We start from the raw sequence: 16,024 nt of genomic DNA on the forward strand, positions 1-16,024 counted from the left end.
TAACAAAGACTTCCATCCAGTTCAACCAAGAAGTTTTCCCTGCCCCCCTGAAAGCCAAGATCTTGAGTCTTCTTATCAGGAGCCGGAATCAATTTGAACCTTTCGAATGCAACATCGAAACACAGAATGTTCTCGCGAGCATACCAGTATATCGATCCTTCCACATGTACTGAATTCGGACAATCCTCGGGGTATGGGAGATATGGATGAATAAGGATGTCTTTTTGTTGGATTCGTCTCCATGACATCTTGGTACCTAAAACTGAAACCTCACACTCCAATGAAGAGTCAGAAAGACGTCATAATAGCTGAACCACTCTATATTCATTATTCGCTGCGTGATAGCCGATTCCGCATGCAGTTGCCATCTTACTATCTCCATCCATCCTCCGTGGTGGAAGCTCTACTGATTCCCTGGTAATTGGGTTCCATATAAGCAAAGGGAATTCCGTATGGAAGAATACCAAACCGTTGCAAGAAGTCATTTTTACAATTTCTTCCGTTCCTACCGTTAATTTCAACTCCTGCAAATGGACTTCTTCGTACTCCCACAAGTTGTTGACAATTGTTAGATCGTATTGACTAATATATTCTCTTCTAGAGATGAAAATAATACCAATAGATTGCTTCTTTGTTTTATTATGATCATAATGTAGTTTGGCGAAATTGCGATCCTTAATTAACGAATACCAAGCCTTGCACACACTCTTCAATCTTAGTAAAGACTCCGCGGAAGATCTCAAGAATATTTCATAGATGAGATGATCAGGAAGGTCGTTCAAAACACGGTCCCTGAAAAATAATCATTCAAATACGGGTTAGTTATCGAGCAAATAAAGAACTTTTTGATGATTTCTTAATTAGACCTCTAGGTACATGCATCTATTGTTAAACTCATACAAAGCACTCCGTCGGCACAGATCTAGACTATCTATTATTGATCTAAATCAACAATCGCTAATATAAAAAATTCCGGGCAACCAAAACGTACAAATTGGACGCATAACAACAACAAACAAAAGTACCTGCTTGTAGGTTGATAAATACCATAGCTTAATCTTCTTCTTTTTCCCAACTGGCTACTGCTCATGGAAGTGTCGAACATATTCATCTTTTAGTAATACGCAGGAGGGTTACACAAACAATTTTTAGTGTCTATTATTTCCATGGGGTTGTGCTTATATAGGACTTCAATATAACCACCAATCAGGGCTCTCTATCCCAAAAAAGGAAACCGTATCTCCGGCTAGAATAAAAGGAATTTTTTTTCGGTATAATGTAAGGTTTGGAAATTATCCATATACCCCTAGTATGAGGTATCTTGAAAAACACCCTTTCTGACTTAAATTATATCCCTAAACCTAATACATTACTAAAATACCTTTTTTTGTACTGTGTATATACAAAACCAATACCACTAATCACTATTCAAAAAGAAAAGAACAAAAAAACACACACACACACACCATCTCTACTGTCCACCACCGCTAACAACCACCGTCTGGCGCCGCCGCCCACCAACCAACCACCACCAACCACCATCACCGCCAACCACCACCAATCACCACCTCGGCGGCCAACCACCACCACCCGCCGCCGCCGTCAACCACCACCACTGATAACCACCGCCACTGTCCACCATCACCGACAACCACCACCACTGCCGCCAATCACCACCAGCAACCACCGCTTCCACTATCACCACCATGTGGAGTCAACTTGTTGAAGTTGCGTCCATATAGGAGGCAACTAGCTCAAGTTGTCTTCCAAAATGAAGACAACTAGCACAAAGTTGTCTTCAAAAGTGAAAACAACTAGCCCAAGTTGTCTCCAAATATGGAGGCAACTAGCACATTTTTTCTCCAAAAATAAAAATTATATACAAATGAGTGAACCTAGTGTGAGTCGAACACACAACTTCTGACATGTAGTCAGTTGCGCTACCATTGCACCACAAATTCATGCATAACACAAGGCAACATGCATATAAAAAGCTACCTGGTTTGGCAAAAAAGTGAGTAATTGGGCGGTTCGATAAGATTGAAATCGGTATTGCTCAATTTCATGAATCATTCTCCAATGAAGCTGGGCTATGTTGTGTTCACCTGGTTTCAAAATACCAGGATCGATATACTGGTATGCTCGCGAGAACATTCTGTATTTCGATGTTGCATTCGAAAGGTTCAAATTGATTCCGGCTCCTGATAAGAAGACTCAAGATCTTGGCTTTCAGGGGGGCAGGGCAAACTTCTTGGTTGAACTGGATGGAAGTCTTTGTTATATGGAACACAGTATGTACTGTGGAATGGTGGGTATATGGAGAATGCAAAAGGACTGCGCTGACAAGAAAAATGCATGGATCAAAGACTATACCATTGATGTGGGTTGTATTAATTATCTAGAATTTTGTATTAAATCGGTATGCATTCAACATAAGAAGATTTAAGTGAAGTTCGCAGAAGGATTGGTTTGCTACGATACACAAAGTGAGAAATTGATTGAACCGCCAACCTTTACCAAAGAAGCTGATATTGATTTCGACTCCATAGCTTACACAAAGAGCATCCTTAGTCTTCAAGATTTAGTTGGCTCTTCTTCTTTTCTTTGACATATTCATTATTTCCCAATGCTTATGCATCTTGATTAATTTGTTGTAAGTTGTGGGCATATTTCAAGTTTCTATGACACAGGGTTACCTTATTTCACCCTTCTTATTCATTTTGGTAATGCTCTATATACAGCTAATGCTTCAAAATGGCTTGCTCATTCGACATATTTCAAGTTTTCGCCCGCAGCTCCTAAAGGAAGTCTTCATTTTCTTCATAATATTATACTAGAGTATGGCACGCGCCGTAACGGCTCGGGTTTGGATTTATTGTTCCTGTTGTTACGTGAAAATTGTCTTTAAAAATTGTTGTTACTATTGTGAAATAGAGAAAGAGGAGAAGAAGACACAAAGTAAAGGGAAGAAGAGAGATTAATGTGTGTGTTAGACAAACATTGGAGCCTCTAATTATACGGCTAGACACAAGGGCATCCTACTAATAAACGAGATTGACCCTAGATATTCTTAACATAATTACATGTTTATAAGACTCTCCCTGATGACATTGTGTTTAAGCTTTACAAACGTACCATGAAAACTCAAAAGAGAAAACCCTGAAATTGCATCAAGCATGTAAAGACTGGAAACAGTGTTGGACACGCAAATGTTACCTCATTTATACCTTGACAAGGAAAACCCGGTGGGACAAAACCTTGACGAAGGAAAAAGAGTACAATGCAATAAAGTCCAGTGAATGCACCTTAATTTGATGATGACGCTCCCCCTGTTAAATACTTCAGTCAAATCGGCTTGCAAATCTTTGAGTCGAGACTTCCAAATTTCGATGAACGATTTCTTGAATGCAGATGATTTTTTTTGCATTCATGAAGATATTGGATAGTTGACGAAGTCTTCTTTTGTGTTGCACAAGCACTATTGTCTTCGATTAATACTTTTGCAGAGTCTAAATTCTTCTTCAACATATTGAGAACTTGTATCATGGATTGCTAGCTTCCCGAGATGATTTTTAGAAATTGTTGATGTATTGATTGCAAAATCTTGACAATTACTTTGGTAGTTGTTATTGGATAGATCTAAGGACCTGATAAAGGAGTTTATTGGGATAAACTAGAGAGCCTTTTGTCGAACTCATATCACTTGGTTGAAAAGAGTTGTTACCGAACAGATTTGTTGTTCCTTTACTGTTTGGAATACAAACCAAAGGAATTGTTCCAAGTGCGTGACTTACTGCAAGTTGGAGGCGTAGGGATATATACAGAACTAGGTGAACTATAGGTTTAGTTGCTTGGTCTCAACTATACGAAGTTGGTTTGATTTTGTATAGCGGCTTAGCCCCGAGAGTATTCAATTCTGAACAAGGTCCCGGGGTTTTTCTGCATTTGCGGTTTCCTCGTTAACAAAATCTTGTTGTGCCATTTAATTTTAATTTCCGCATTATAATTGTTTTATTATAATTAAATTAAATTTCACTTTGTACGTTAACATGGCACTTGATATTGATCCCACTGGTTTCGGTTATTACCGTACCTTTTATCAAGTAATCACTTTGTTGTTGTATTGTCTCGATTTTGTATCCATAGACAATCACACAGAGTGTATTGGTTTTCTCCACTTGCCTTTGATATTTAATTCACGAGTTAGGCCAGTTCGGACTAACCCTATATCAAGTGGACAATGTGTTGAAATATTCCTTGAGTGATTGTTGCTCCAAGAGGTTTATACACAGTGGGTCTTGTATAGGTTGTGATTAAAATAAAATATTGTGGTATATTTGGGTACCCTCGTCTTTTCAATTGGTATCAGAGCAGGCAAACACGAAAAGATCTAACAACCTGTGTTTGGTGCGATCCAACCTATAAGAAATGAGTCTACAAAAAAGGAAAATGAAACCTAAGATAGACTCTGTTGACGTATCTCAAGATTTGAGTAAAACTCGTTTGGGGTTTAACTTTCAAAAATACTATGAAGGGATGTCTTCTACAAGCTTTACATAATCTTCTGAAAATATGTCCCAGTGTTCTCAAGAAGAGGTTAAGTTAAGCCTGAAAAAGTGGGGGTCTAACAACACCACCCAATATTTCTCTTAGCAATCTGTATGGAAAAACTCCAATATACTTTCTATAGAATCAACTAGACAGTCAGACTCAATCTAGATAAAAAGTATATCAAAGAGTTTATATCTCAATCTCTCGATTTGATCTATACTCAAGCAAATAGAAATCTGCGAGTCTTTATCAAAGAGAGATAACTTGGATGGTACCAAAGACCAATATCCAAGTGTCAATCAATTTAAATCAACAACCAAAATGTCGGATATTCTAATTGATTGATTCTAACGCACAACCTGTGATATTTCAATTATAAATATAAACAATATAATGAAGAAAAGAAATAACACAGACACCAGAATTTTGTTAACGAGGAAACCGCAAATGCAGAAAACCCCCGAACCTAGTCCAGATTGAACACACACTGTATTAAGCCGCTACAGAAACTAGCCTACTACAAACTAACTTCAGTATGGACTGTAGTTGAACCCCAATCAATCTCACACTGATCCAAGGTACAATTGTACTCCTTACATCTCTGATCCCAGCAGGATACTACGCACTTGGTTCCCTTAGCTGTTCTCACCCACAACTAAGAGTTGCTTCAACCCAAAATCGAAGACTTTAATAAACAAATCTGTATCACACAGAAAAGTCTATTGTAATAGATAAATCTGTATCCCAAGAATATACCTATGAGTTTTGTTCCGTCTTTTGATAAAATCAAGGTGAACAGGAACCAATAGATAACCCGGACTTATATTCTCGAAGAACAGCCTAGAATTATCAATCACCTCACAATAAACTTAATCGACTAGGGAAACAAGTTATTGCGGAATCACAAACGATGAGACGAAGATGTTTGTAATTACTTTTTATCTTGCCTATCGGAGATAGAAATCTCAAGCCAATTATTTCAATTGTACTCGTACGATAGAAACATCAAGATCAGATCACACAACTACGAGAAGGTAGTATCGGTCTGGCTTCACAATCCCAATGAAGTCTTTAAGTCGTTAACCCGGCTTGAGAAAAGAAAACTAGAGGTTAAAGGAGAATCGACTCTAGCTACAACTAGTATCACATGTAAGGTGTGGGGATTAGGTTTCCCAGTTGCTAGAGTTCTCCCTTATATAGTCTTTCAGATCAGGGTTTGCAATCAGTGTTAGCTTAGTAACAAAGCATTCAATATTCACCGTAAGATGAAAACATGATTAGATTCAAGCTAATATTTATCAACCGTTAGATCGAAAAAATAGCTTGTCATACACAAATGAAATGCACGTTTCTAGGCTCGTGTAAACGTACCCAAACTTGTACATTAGTTGGTTCAACAATAATTAACTAACTGGTTAGCCATATGATCACTTTCATATCAACCATATTCTTCTTCACCATAACTAGTTCAAATGACTCAAATGAACTAGTTAGAGAGTTGTTCAATTTCTTAGATCTTATGTAACTTCACAAGACACAATAGAACCAAAAACTATTTGATTCACTCGAATCGGTTCATGAACTTTATATCCATGGTTTGCAAAAGCATTCCTTAATCAATATAAATATGAGTTCAAGAACAATCGTTTTTAGACATAAACTACTCAAGTTCCCGGAAGGAGTTCACAAACTCCAGCAGAAATTCTCGGGTTTGAGAACTTCGCCAGTTCGCAGACTGAGTTCACGGACTGAGCTTGTTGAGTGAGTTTTCAAACTCCAGCAGATATTCTCGGATGAGAACTTCCGTCAGTTCGCGGACTGAGTTCGAAAACTGTGCAAAAAATTCCAGTTCTCTTGATCAACAAAGTTCGTAAACTTTGGTTCAAGGAATATGACTTATACATATATGTGTTTCCACAACAATGCTTATATCCATCAATTGTTATATAATCTAAACTCCCATTTCAATCATTGAAAAATTCTCAGAGAACGTTATATAGTTGTTATTCACAAACCATTTTTCGTCAGAGCAATTCTCAAAGCGGTTGAAACATATCATGACTTTCGTCACTGGGTAAAGATGAACTTGGTTAAAGTGAAATCTTACCAACACATATTTCGAGAAATAGATAGGCGAGATAAACTCGGGTCGAAATATCAAATGTATATAATCTAAGTCTATATAGCAAAATGACTTTTGTTTCAAGATAGGAGATAGAGTAGATAAACTTTTGAGTGACAGATAAGTTCAAGTCTCCACATACTTTTTAGTTGATGAAGATCCACCGGTTCTTTGAGTAGTCCTTCGTCTTGTATGATGATTTACATGGAGTTTTTGAGCTCAACTACACTTTCTATCCTAGTCCGAGACCTTAGCTATAGTAGACTATAAATCAAGACTTTATAGTTTTGATCACTAACATTGACAAACATGCTTGAGATAGCAACGCATGCTAGTTCGACAGAGAAATGCTCTGACAATCTCCCCCTTTGTCAATTTTAGTGGAAAAACTATTAATACATATGGAATACAAAAAAGATAAATACATTTTTGAAGCTCCTATTCACATGCCTAATCTTCAACATTACTCGAAATCTTCGTCACTTCCAAGTACTCCAATGATCCCAAAGGTTGTAAGTTTAATATCACCGTTATTGAAGATCCGTATCTATAATAATGAGAAAGCATTGGTCTCGGTCATTGTTATATAGTGTCATAGTATTATTACACAGTGTCAAAGTCCAATTGTATCACAACTTCAACAATAATACTATGGTGATATGTATCACTTCCCCTTAGTCAATACTCCATCTCACATGGAAACCACTCCCCCTTACATAGTGATCCGAAAACCATATGTATTTGTAGTGTGAACTACATATTAATTCTCCCCTTTTTTGTCAATAAAATTGGCAAAGGTACAAGAACGGGATCCTAATGAAATTTCCGAAAGAGACATTTTATGACCAAAAGAAAGCATATATCAACTTGTTCTTTAGATGCAATCATAAAGACGAAACTAAATGCATTCATCAAGGAGTTTAAAGATACAAGATAACCCCTATAATATTCCACAGCCGCACTCCCCACAAAGATATGGCAATTAAGCGCAAGTTTAAAAGAACTCTCCCCCATAAAATGTCATTCCCGAAAGAACAACAAGAGCGACCTTAATTTCGAAAGAAAATAAGGATTTATTTGGACATAACAAATCACATACGAGTATGAATTTGAATCCAAAAATAATCAATTAAATTAACCACAAGAAAACCCATGGTTTATTTAATTGGAATACACAATCAAACTAATCACAAAGTAATCAATTTAATTGATCATGCTCGACATAAGAAAACTTATGGAGACTCAAATAATTAAATTAATCACAAGAGAATCCGTAATTAATCTAATCAAAATACAGAACTAAACTAATCACAAAAGGTAATCAATTTAATTGGTCATACTCAACATAAGAGAATCTATGGAGCAATGACTAAGTTAATCATGAGAAACAATCAACCCAGTCAAGAATGCTCAAACATGAGAAAAACTTATGGAGCCATAAATAAATAACCAAACAATATGATTAATTTAGTTGATTATGCTCGACATAAAGTATCTTACGGAACAACAACAAATCTAATCATATAAATAATCAACTTGGTCGTTTATTGCTCAACATAAGACACATTACGGAGCCTCACAGTAATACATAAAAGATTATGGATCAGGGAAGATCAATACTGCGGAATACACAAGGAGTCATTCTATTTTCCATCACTATATGCATAACGACATACAATAGACATAATCCTTGTAAAAAAAGATTTTAACCTATCTTCCATCAATAATTGACATAATGGGCTTAACTTTTGTATTTGTCAAAAGTTAATTCATTCTTTTATCAATACATGCATATCGACATACGAAAGACTTTACTTTTGACAAGGTATGGGACAATCATAGTTCACGTACGCAAACACACATATCCCATAACAAATTGCAATATATGAAACCATAAAGATTAATACTGCAAAAATCATCTTCCAAACAATTTTTTAGAATGTAAACAAATAAACCTAAAAACATGAAGATGAAAAATGCTGAACATAGCTATATGTAATCACAATCATGGCAATTCCAAACTCTAGTTATTCTTCTAAATAAAACAAAAAAAAAGAAGATATACTAGGCAACATAGAGCTTTCTCAAGGCCTCTACTGAGAATTCCTTCTCATTATTAAAGAACCCATTGATTATGGGATCATTAAATTCCTCTAAGTCTTCTGAAATATCAGTTAACTCACTGAGTTCTCTTTTTAGATCATGCAAGGTGTTCTTGGTTAGAGACAACATTTGTTCATAGTGAGTTATTTTTTCCAAAGAGGAAACAATTTGAGATTAAAAATTATTTCTCTTGTTGATGAAATCTTTCACCATGCCTCTAACATCATTATTAGAATGACAAACAAATAAGAGACAGTTAGAGGAAGAACCTTCTCCAATGTTTGTATCCTTCACTTTCTTCACCCTTAAGGAGGAAGTTCCTTTACATAGATACAGTTTTGATGCCTCGACTGCATCCCTGCTTATAGTACCTCTAGTTACAGGAGCCATGAAACTGTATCTTTTAGGAAGAAGAAGATCTACAAACGATTAAAGACAGACTTATGAACGTCTAAACCCTAGAAGAACAAGTCTTCTGTAGTTTAGTGATCCATTATCTATATTGTTAGGAGAATATTTTCTTAACAAAAATAAATACAATACTTGAGCCAAAAAGACTCATTTTCTCATTTTCTCAAGTTAAAGATGAGGATGTGAACGTCTCTGGAACTAAACAGCGACATTGTGAGCCAAACACTCCCTTTGTTTTCCACATAGTGGTTTACCAAGGTTTGTTGTGTAAACATATTTCTTACCTCTTCTGAATTTGGAAGCACTGGTCTTATAAGTTCCAGGTTGATTATCCAGATTCATCTTTTCCATGTTATTCTGCAGTTTGGTGATTTTATTATTGCTCTTTTTGAATCTCCAACACATGCTGTGAACATGATTTTCATTTCCACAAAACGAACAAATCAGAGATCCTTTGTCTTGTCGAAGTGCCTTCTGTTTATCACAACTGTCAACCTTTAATCCATGATTAATAAAAGCAACAGGGTTGACAGTTCCAGCAGTTTTGCCTTTAAATCCTAAACCATTTGTGTTTCCAAAGGACTTCTGACCAAATAGCATTGCTGAAATTTTGTCAGAGCTTCCAGACAATCGTTGTAGATCATCCTTAAGAGTGTTAATCTCTTTTTTCTTTAGGGAAATGGTTCTGGTGAGTTCATCATTAAGACGATCTATCTCAAGAGTTTTCACTTGGATTAATGATTCTAGTTTCTTCAATGAAGCTTTTAATTGAAGATTTTCCTGAAGAACCTCTCTATTCAAGAATTCAAAAATATTTGTGTCAGACTCAGATTCTGAATCAGGACTTGAGTATGAGGATGTTTCGTTTCCTGAAGAACCTCTCTATTCAAGAATTCAAAAATCTTTGTGTCAGACTCAGATTATGAATCAGGACTTGAGTATGAGGATGTTTCGGTTGCAAGAGCTGAGGATTCATCACATCCTTGAGACGTATTCAACATGTTGACACTTAAAGATTTTTCCTTCACATAATCATTAGCGGTAAATGCTGATGAAAGATGTATATCACATATAAGGATCATTTTCACAAATTCTTTGATTCTTTCCGTCATCAATGGTTTGTCAAACCAATCACCATTTGAGCAACATTCATCATCCCAAGACAAGATAGAGGTTTCACTTGTATCGGAAACAACATTGAATGCAATGGTTTGAACAAAATTATGATCAAGAATTTTTAACTTTCCATTTGGAGAACGAGATACAAGCTTCCATATTTATTGTCCTTGGAATTGAGTTAACTCTTCATGTATTGCATTTTCCCATAAGAGGTCGCTCAGAGTTCCATCAATATTCCTTTTAAAAGGGACAGGGGTTTTAGAACACTCCCTGAGATTGTGGTTTATTCCTGGTGAGGCGCTCATAGAGATTTTATCGTCCATAGAGTCAGATCGGTACAAACACAGACTTGTAAGGTCTTAAAATGTGTTTGCCTTCTCTGATACCAATTGAAAAGGAGGGGGTCTAACAACACCACCCAATATTTCTCTTAGGAATCTGTATGGAAAAACTCCAATATACTTTCTAGAGAATTAACTAGACAGTGAGACTCAATCTAGATAATAAGCATATCAAAGAGTTTATATCTTAATCTCTCGATTTGACCTATACTCAAGCAAATAGAAATCTGCGAGTCTTTATCAAAGAGAGATAACTTGGATGGTACCAAAGACCAATATCCAAGTGTCAATCAATTTAAATCAACAACCAAAAGGTTGGATATTCTAATTGATTGATTCTAACGCACAACCTGTGATTTTCAATTATAAATATAAACAATATAATACAGAAAAGAAATAACACAGACACCAGAATTTTGTTAACGAGGAAACCGCAAATGCAGAAAAACCCCGGGACCTAGTCCAGATTGAACACACACTGTATTAAGCCGTTACAGACACTAGCCTACTACAAACTAACTTCGGTCTGGACTGTAATTGAACCCCAATCAATCTCACACTGATCCAAGGTACATTTTTACTCTTTACGTCTCTGAACCCAGCAGGATACTACGCAATTGATTCCCTTAGCTGATCTCACCCACAACTAAGAGTAGCTTCAACCCAAAATCGAAGACTTCAATAAACAAATCTTTATCACACATAAAAGTCTATTGTAATTGATAAATCCGTCTCCCACGGATATACCTATGAGTTTTGTTCCGTCTTTTGATAAAATCACGGTGAACATGAACTAATCGATAACCCGGACTTATATTCCCGAAGAACAACCTAAAATTATCAATCACCTCACAATAAACTTAATCGACTAGGGAAACAAGTTATTTCGGAATCACAAACGATGAGACGAAGATGTTTGTGATTACTTTTTATATTTCCTATCGGAGATAGAAATCTCAAGCCAATTATTTCAATTGTACTCTTACGATAGAAACAGCAAGATCAGATCACACAACTACGAGAAAGTAGCATCGGTTTGGCTTCACAATCCCTATGAAGTCTTTAAGTCGTTAATCCGGTTTGAGAAAAGAAAACCAGAGGTTAAAGGAGAATCGACTATAGCTGCAACTAGTATCACATGTAAGGTGTGGGGATTAGGTTTCCCAGTTGCTAGAGTTCTCCCTTATATAGTCTTTCAGATCAGGGTTTGCAATCAGTGTTAGCTTAGTAACAAAGCATTCAATATTCACCGTTAGATGAAAGCATGATTAGATTCAAGCTAATATTTATCAACCGTTAGATCGAAAACATAGCTTGTCATACACAAATGAAATGCACGTTTCTAGGCTCGTGTAACCGTACCCAAACTTGTACATTAGTTGGTTCAACAATAGTTAACCAAATGGTTAGCCATATGATCACTTTCATATAAACCATATTCTTCTTCACCATAATTAGTTCAAATGACTCAAATGAACTAGTTAGAGAGTTGTTCAATTGCTTAGATCTTATGTAACTTCACAAGACACAATCGAAGCAAAAACTATTTGATTCACTCGAATCGGTTCATGCACTTTATAGCCACGGTTTGCAAAAGCATTCCTTAATCAATATAAAGATGAGTTCAAGAACAATCGTTTTTAGACATAACCTACTCAAGTTCGCGGAATGGGTTCCCGGACTTAAGTTCCCGGAAGGAGTTCACAAACTCCAGCAGAAATTCTCGGGTTTGAGAACTTTTCCAGTTGCGGACTGAGCTTGCTGAGTGAGTTTTCAAACTCTAGCAAATATTCTTGGATGAGAACTTCCACCAGTTCACGGACTGAGTTTGCAAACTGTGCAAACAATTCTGGTTCTCTTGATCAACAAAGTTCGCAAACTTTGGTTCAAGGAATAGGACTTATACATATATGTGTTTCCACAACAATGCTTTAATCCATCATTGGTTATATAATCTAAAATCTCATTTCAATCATTGAAACATTCTCAGAGAACATTATATAGTTGTTATTCACAAACCATTTTTCGTCAGAGCAATTCTCAAAGGGATTGAAACATATCATGACTTTCTTCACTAGGTAAAGATGAACTTGGTTAAAAAGAAAGCTTCCAAACACATATTTCAAGAAATAGATATGCGAGATGAACTCGGCTCGAAATATCAAATGTGTATAATCTAAGTCTATATAGCAAAACGACTTTTTTCTCAACATAAGAGATAGAGTAGATAGACTTTTGAGTGATAGATAAGTTCAAGTCTCCACATACCTTTTAGTTGATGAAGATCCACCGGTTCCTTGAGTAGTCCTTCGTCTTGTATGATGATTATCATGGAGTTCTTGAGCTCAACTACACTTTCTATCCTAGTCCGAGACCTTATTTATAGTAGACTAGAAACCAATATTTTATAGTTTTGATCACTAACATTGATAAACATGCTTGAGATAGCAACGCATGCGAGTTCGACCGAGCAATGCTCTAACAAAGCACTGTACTTACAATCAACGATTCTGATTCTGAATCACTTGATGATAAAGAGGATGTTGATTATGTAACATCTCATCTAGATGAACTAAGCAAAGAGTTCCTTTATTGTGCAACTGAGCTTACACTTGCACTAAAAAGAGAAGGAAAACTTCTTAAAGACTTATGTCATATGAAATCTGAAAATAATCAGCTCAAACATGATCTTTCATCATGTAAAACTGATCTAGACTCCTTCAAGATCATTTCTTCCTCGAAGATCCATTCCTTATAAGCAAAACTAAGGAAAAGTATTGATCAAGAAAAGAAATTTGAGCAATTACAACTGATGATTACAACGCCTTAAAAACATCATATGATTCTGAGATAAAGACAGTTTCCGAACATGTCAAAAGACTGAAGAATAATATGTGTTATTTATTGTCCGAACACCAGTTGGACACATCCCTTCCGGGAAGGTACAAAAAATCCGGTTTAATCTGTTCTTTGAAAGAAAAGAAGAATATCAACTATAAGAACACTAAAAAGGGGTTTTCATCTTGTAAAAAGAAATTTAAAGGAAATCACAAGATGAACCACTCACATCAGAGTTATTCACTTCATCAGGGTCATTGTAATCGATGTTTTCATTGTGGAAACAAAGGTCACGTTGTTAAGAATTGTCAATGGTTTTCCTATTTGAACTCTAAAAAGACTTTCTCTGGTCTAAAGTACAACGTGAGATCATCTGCTAAAGAAAGCATACATAAACCTGATCCTCCTAAATCAAAGGATTCTCGAAAGAACTCATCTGGTGCAGTTCATCACAAAAGGAAGAAGGATCAGAAAACTAAAAAGTGGATTCCTAAAAAGACCACGGAACTGAACAAAGAGGAAGCTGACAACGCCTCCATATCATCGTCACTTAAAGTAATCCCTAAATATCTTGATGATAGTAATTTATATGATAAATTTGGTGTATTGTCAAAAAAAATTAGGGTCCTTAATAAATCAGATAAGAAGAAATTCTCTGTTAGCCGTGGAAAACTTAATCTGTCATTCAGATACTTAGTATCAGGGAGAAATACACTGACTCATGAAGTGCTGAAACTTTCGTTTGATGAGCTCGGTGTATATTGTGGAATAGTTCAAAACTTGTGAGAGTTATGAAGATATTCAGAGGAACGCATTTTTCTAAAATCCTTAATATAAAAAAAAAATCGGTTTTTTTCTATTAAGGGATAATATTTGATTTCCATAATCAATGAACAAGTTTTTAGTAACTATTGATATATAAGTTTCGGTATTATATGAGTTTTTCGATCATCAGTCTGAAACCAGGAATCATGGACAATTCATATTATTATGCAAAGCTTTCTTCAAAGGTTTCAGAAAGGTATGCTGAAAAAATGGCTAGTGATTCTTTCGGTCTTCTCAATTTTAATGGAAACGTATCCGCTTCCTATTTGAATATGAATCATTCATCTTGTATGATCGATTATGAAAAGGAGATTCACAAGATGGCTCGACCTTGTGCCGAACCAAGTTAGAAGTTTTGATGATAAAACATAGCCTTGAAAAATCCTTACTAGTTCAAGCTCATATTCTCAAGCAACTAGATTTATTCTCCAAAAGAGTAAACTAGGAGGAACCTAACTTCCACAAGGTTGAAGAATTAGTCTTCAATCAAGGATCGCTTCAGGGAATTCAGAGAGTCATCCCTATCAAGCGCAAGAGATCTCAAGATTATGAAGGGTTCTGAACCCAAGAAAGTAGACATCAATTATTGATTTCTTTTAATAATTGTGTAAGGTCTATTGTGATAGTTTTTCATTTACATATCATGTGCTCATATGCTTTATCTTATTGCTATGTATGTTTATGGGATGTTTGATTTTGGTTTTCATAACCTTGATATTCGATCTCATATTGTGTGAACCCTTATGGTTTGGGTGACTTTTTGATTTAGAAGGATTAAGTTCTAGCCCATGTTGGTAGGCTTTATCAAAGGATCATGTGGGGTTCTGATTGAAACAATATGTGAAAAAGTCACAATGTGTTGAACCGTTTGGTTTAGCATAAAATAATATGTGTTTCGGGGTTTCAAATTTTGCATTGCAATAGTTAAAACCGGTTTTCAACCTTTCTCTGGTAAAGGTTGGTTGTTGTTGTTCTTTTGTATTGCAAGAGGATGACAACATAGTGATATTTCGGTATCAATTATCCCTGGAAAGAAGATACAAACATTATTGGAGAAGATGATGTGAAATTTGAGGTAACGACTTGTTAGTTAATCGTTTTCCTGTTTAAGAAAAGCTTGATTTTATTGCGTATATTTATTGCTTTTGCTTAACAAAATTTCGGTACAATTGATGTTTTATTCCATTGTTTGTGTATGGATGTGTTTGTGATTCAATTGTTTCCGGTTAAGAAAAACTATTGTTATCTTGCTTTATTGTTTGGTATCAATCGTTTAGGCTTACAAAATTTCGGTGCAATTGCGGTGCTTTAATGTCTATGTTGTTTCAATTGCTTCCGGTTGAGGTAAATAATTATTCAAGTTGATTTATTTGGTTTGTATGAATTTTTTATGGCTTAAAAAAAGATTTTTTGATAAGTGCATAATTCATATGATTTTAGTGTCCATTCCATACTTGTTTAAGCTATTATTCTTGCATGTATTCGTATTATTACTCTTGCTTTCTCTTATTTGCCTCTAATAGGTGAATCATCCACAAATGAGCTACAAAGTGATGAAAATACCTAGGAAAATAAGTATTCCTAGTATCCAAGTGCCCAAGTCCAAGAGAAGTGGAAGAAGTGCGACAAAAAGGAGCAAAACGCTCAAAATCAAGAGAAGGGCCAAAGACCGATCTTAACTCATTCAAATTAAGTATTTCTAATAATCATCTTG

General features: G+C 35.7%; 1 protein-coding gene across 1 annotated transcript; it reads right to left on the reverse strand.

Annotated features, from left to right (window-relative positions):
• Nucleotides 1-202: 202 nt before the first annotated feature.
• Nucleotides 203-1,131, reverse strand: LOC113320596 (putative F-box protein At3g21120). Its single transcript, XM_026568501.1, has 2 exons — nt 1,026-1,131; nt 203-792 (listed from the first exon to the last, which is right to left on the reverse strand). The coding sequence occupies exons 1-2, from the start codon at nt 1,109-1,111 to the stop codon at nt 300-302; spliced, it is 579 nt and encodes a 192-aa protein (XP_026424286.1). The 5' UTR covers nt 1,112-1,131; the 3' UTR covers nt 203-299.
• Between the last annotated feature and the right edge of the window lie 14,893 nt (nt 1,132-16,024).

This window comes from Papaver somniferum, chromosome 11 (genome assembly GCF_003573695.1).
Source record: "Papaver somniferum cultivar HN1 chromosome 11, ASM357369v1, whole genome shotgun sequence".
NCBI classification, from domain to species: domain Eukaryota; kingdom Viridiplantae; phylum Streptophyta; class Magnoliopsida; order Ranunculales; family Papaveraceae; genus Papaver; species Papaver somniferum.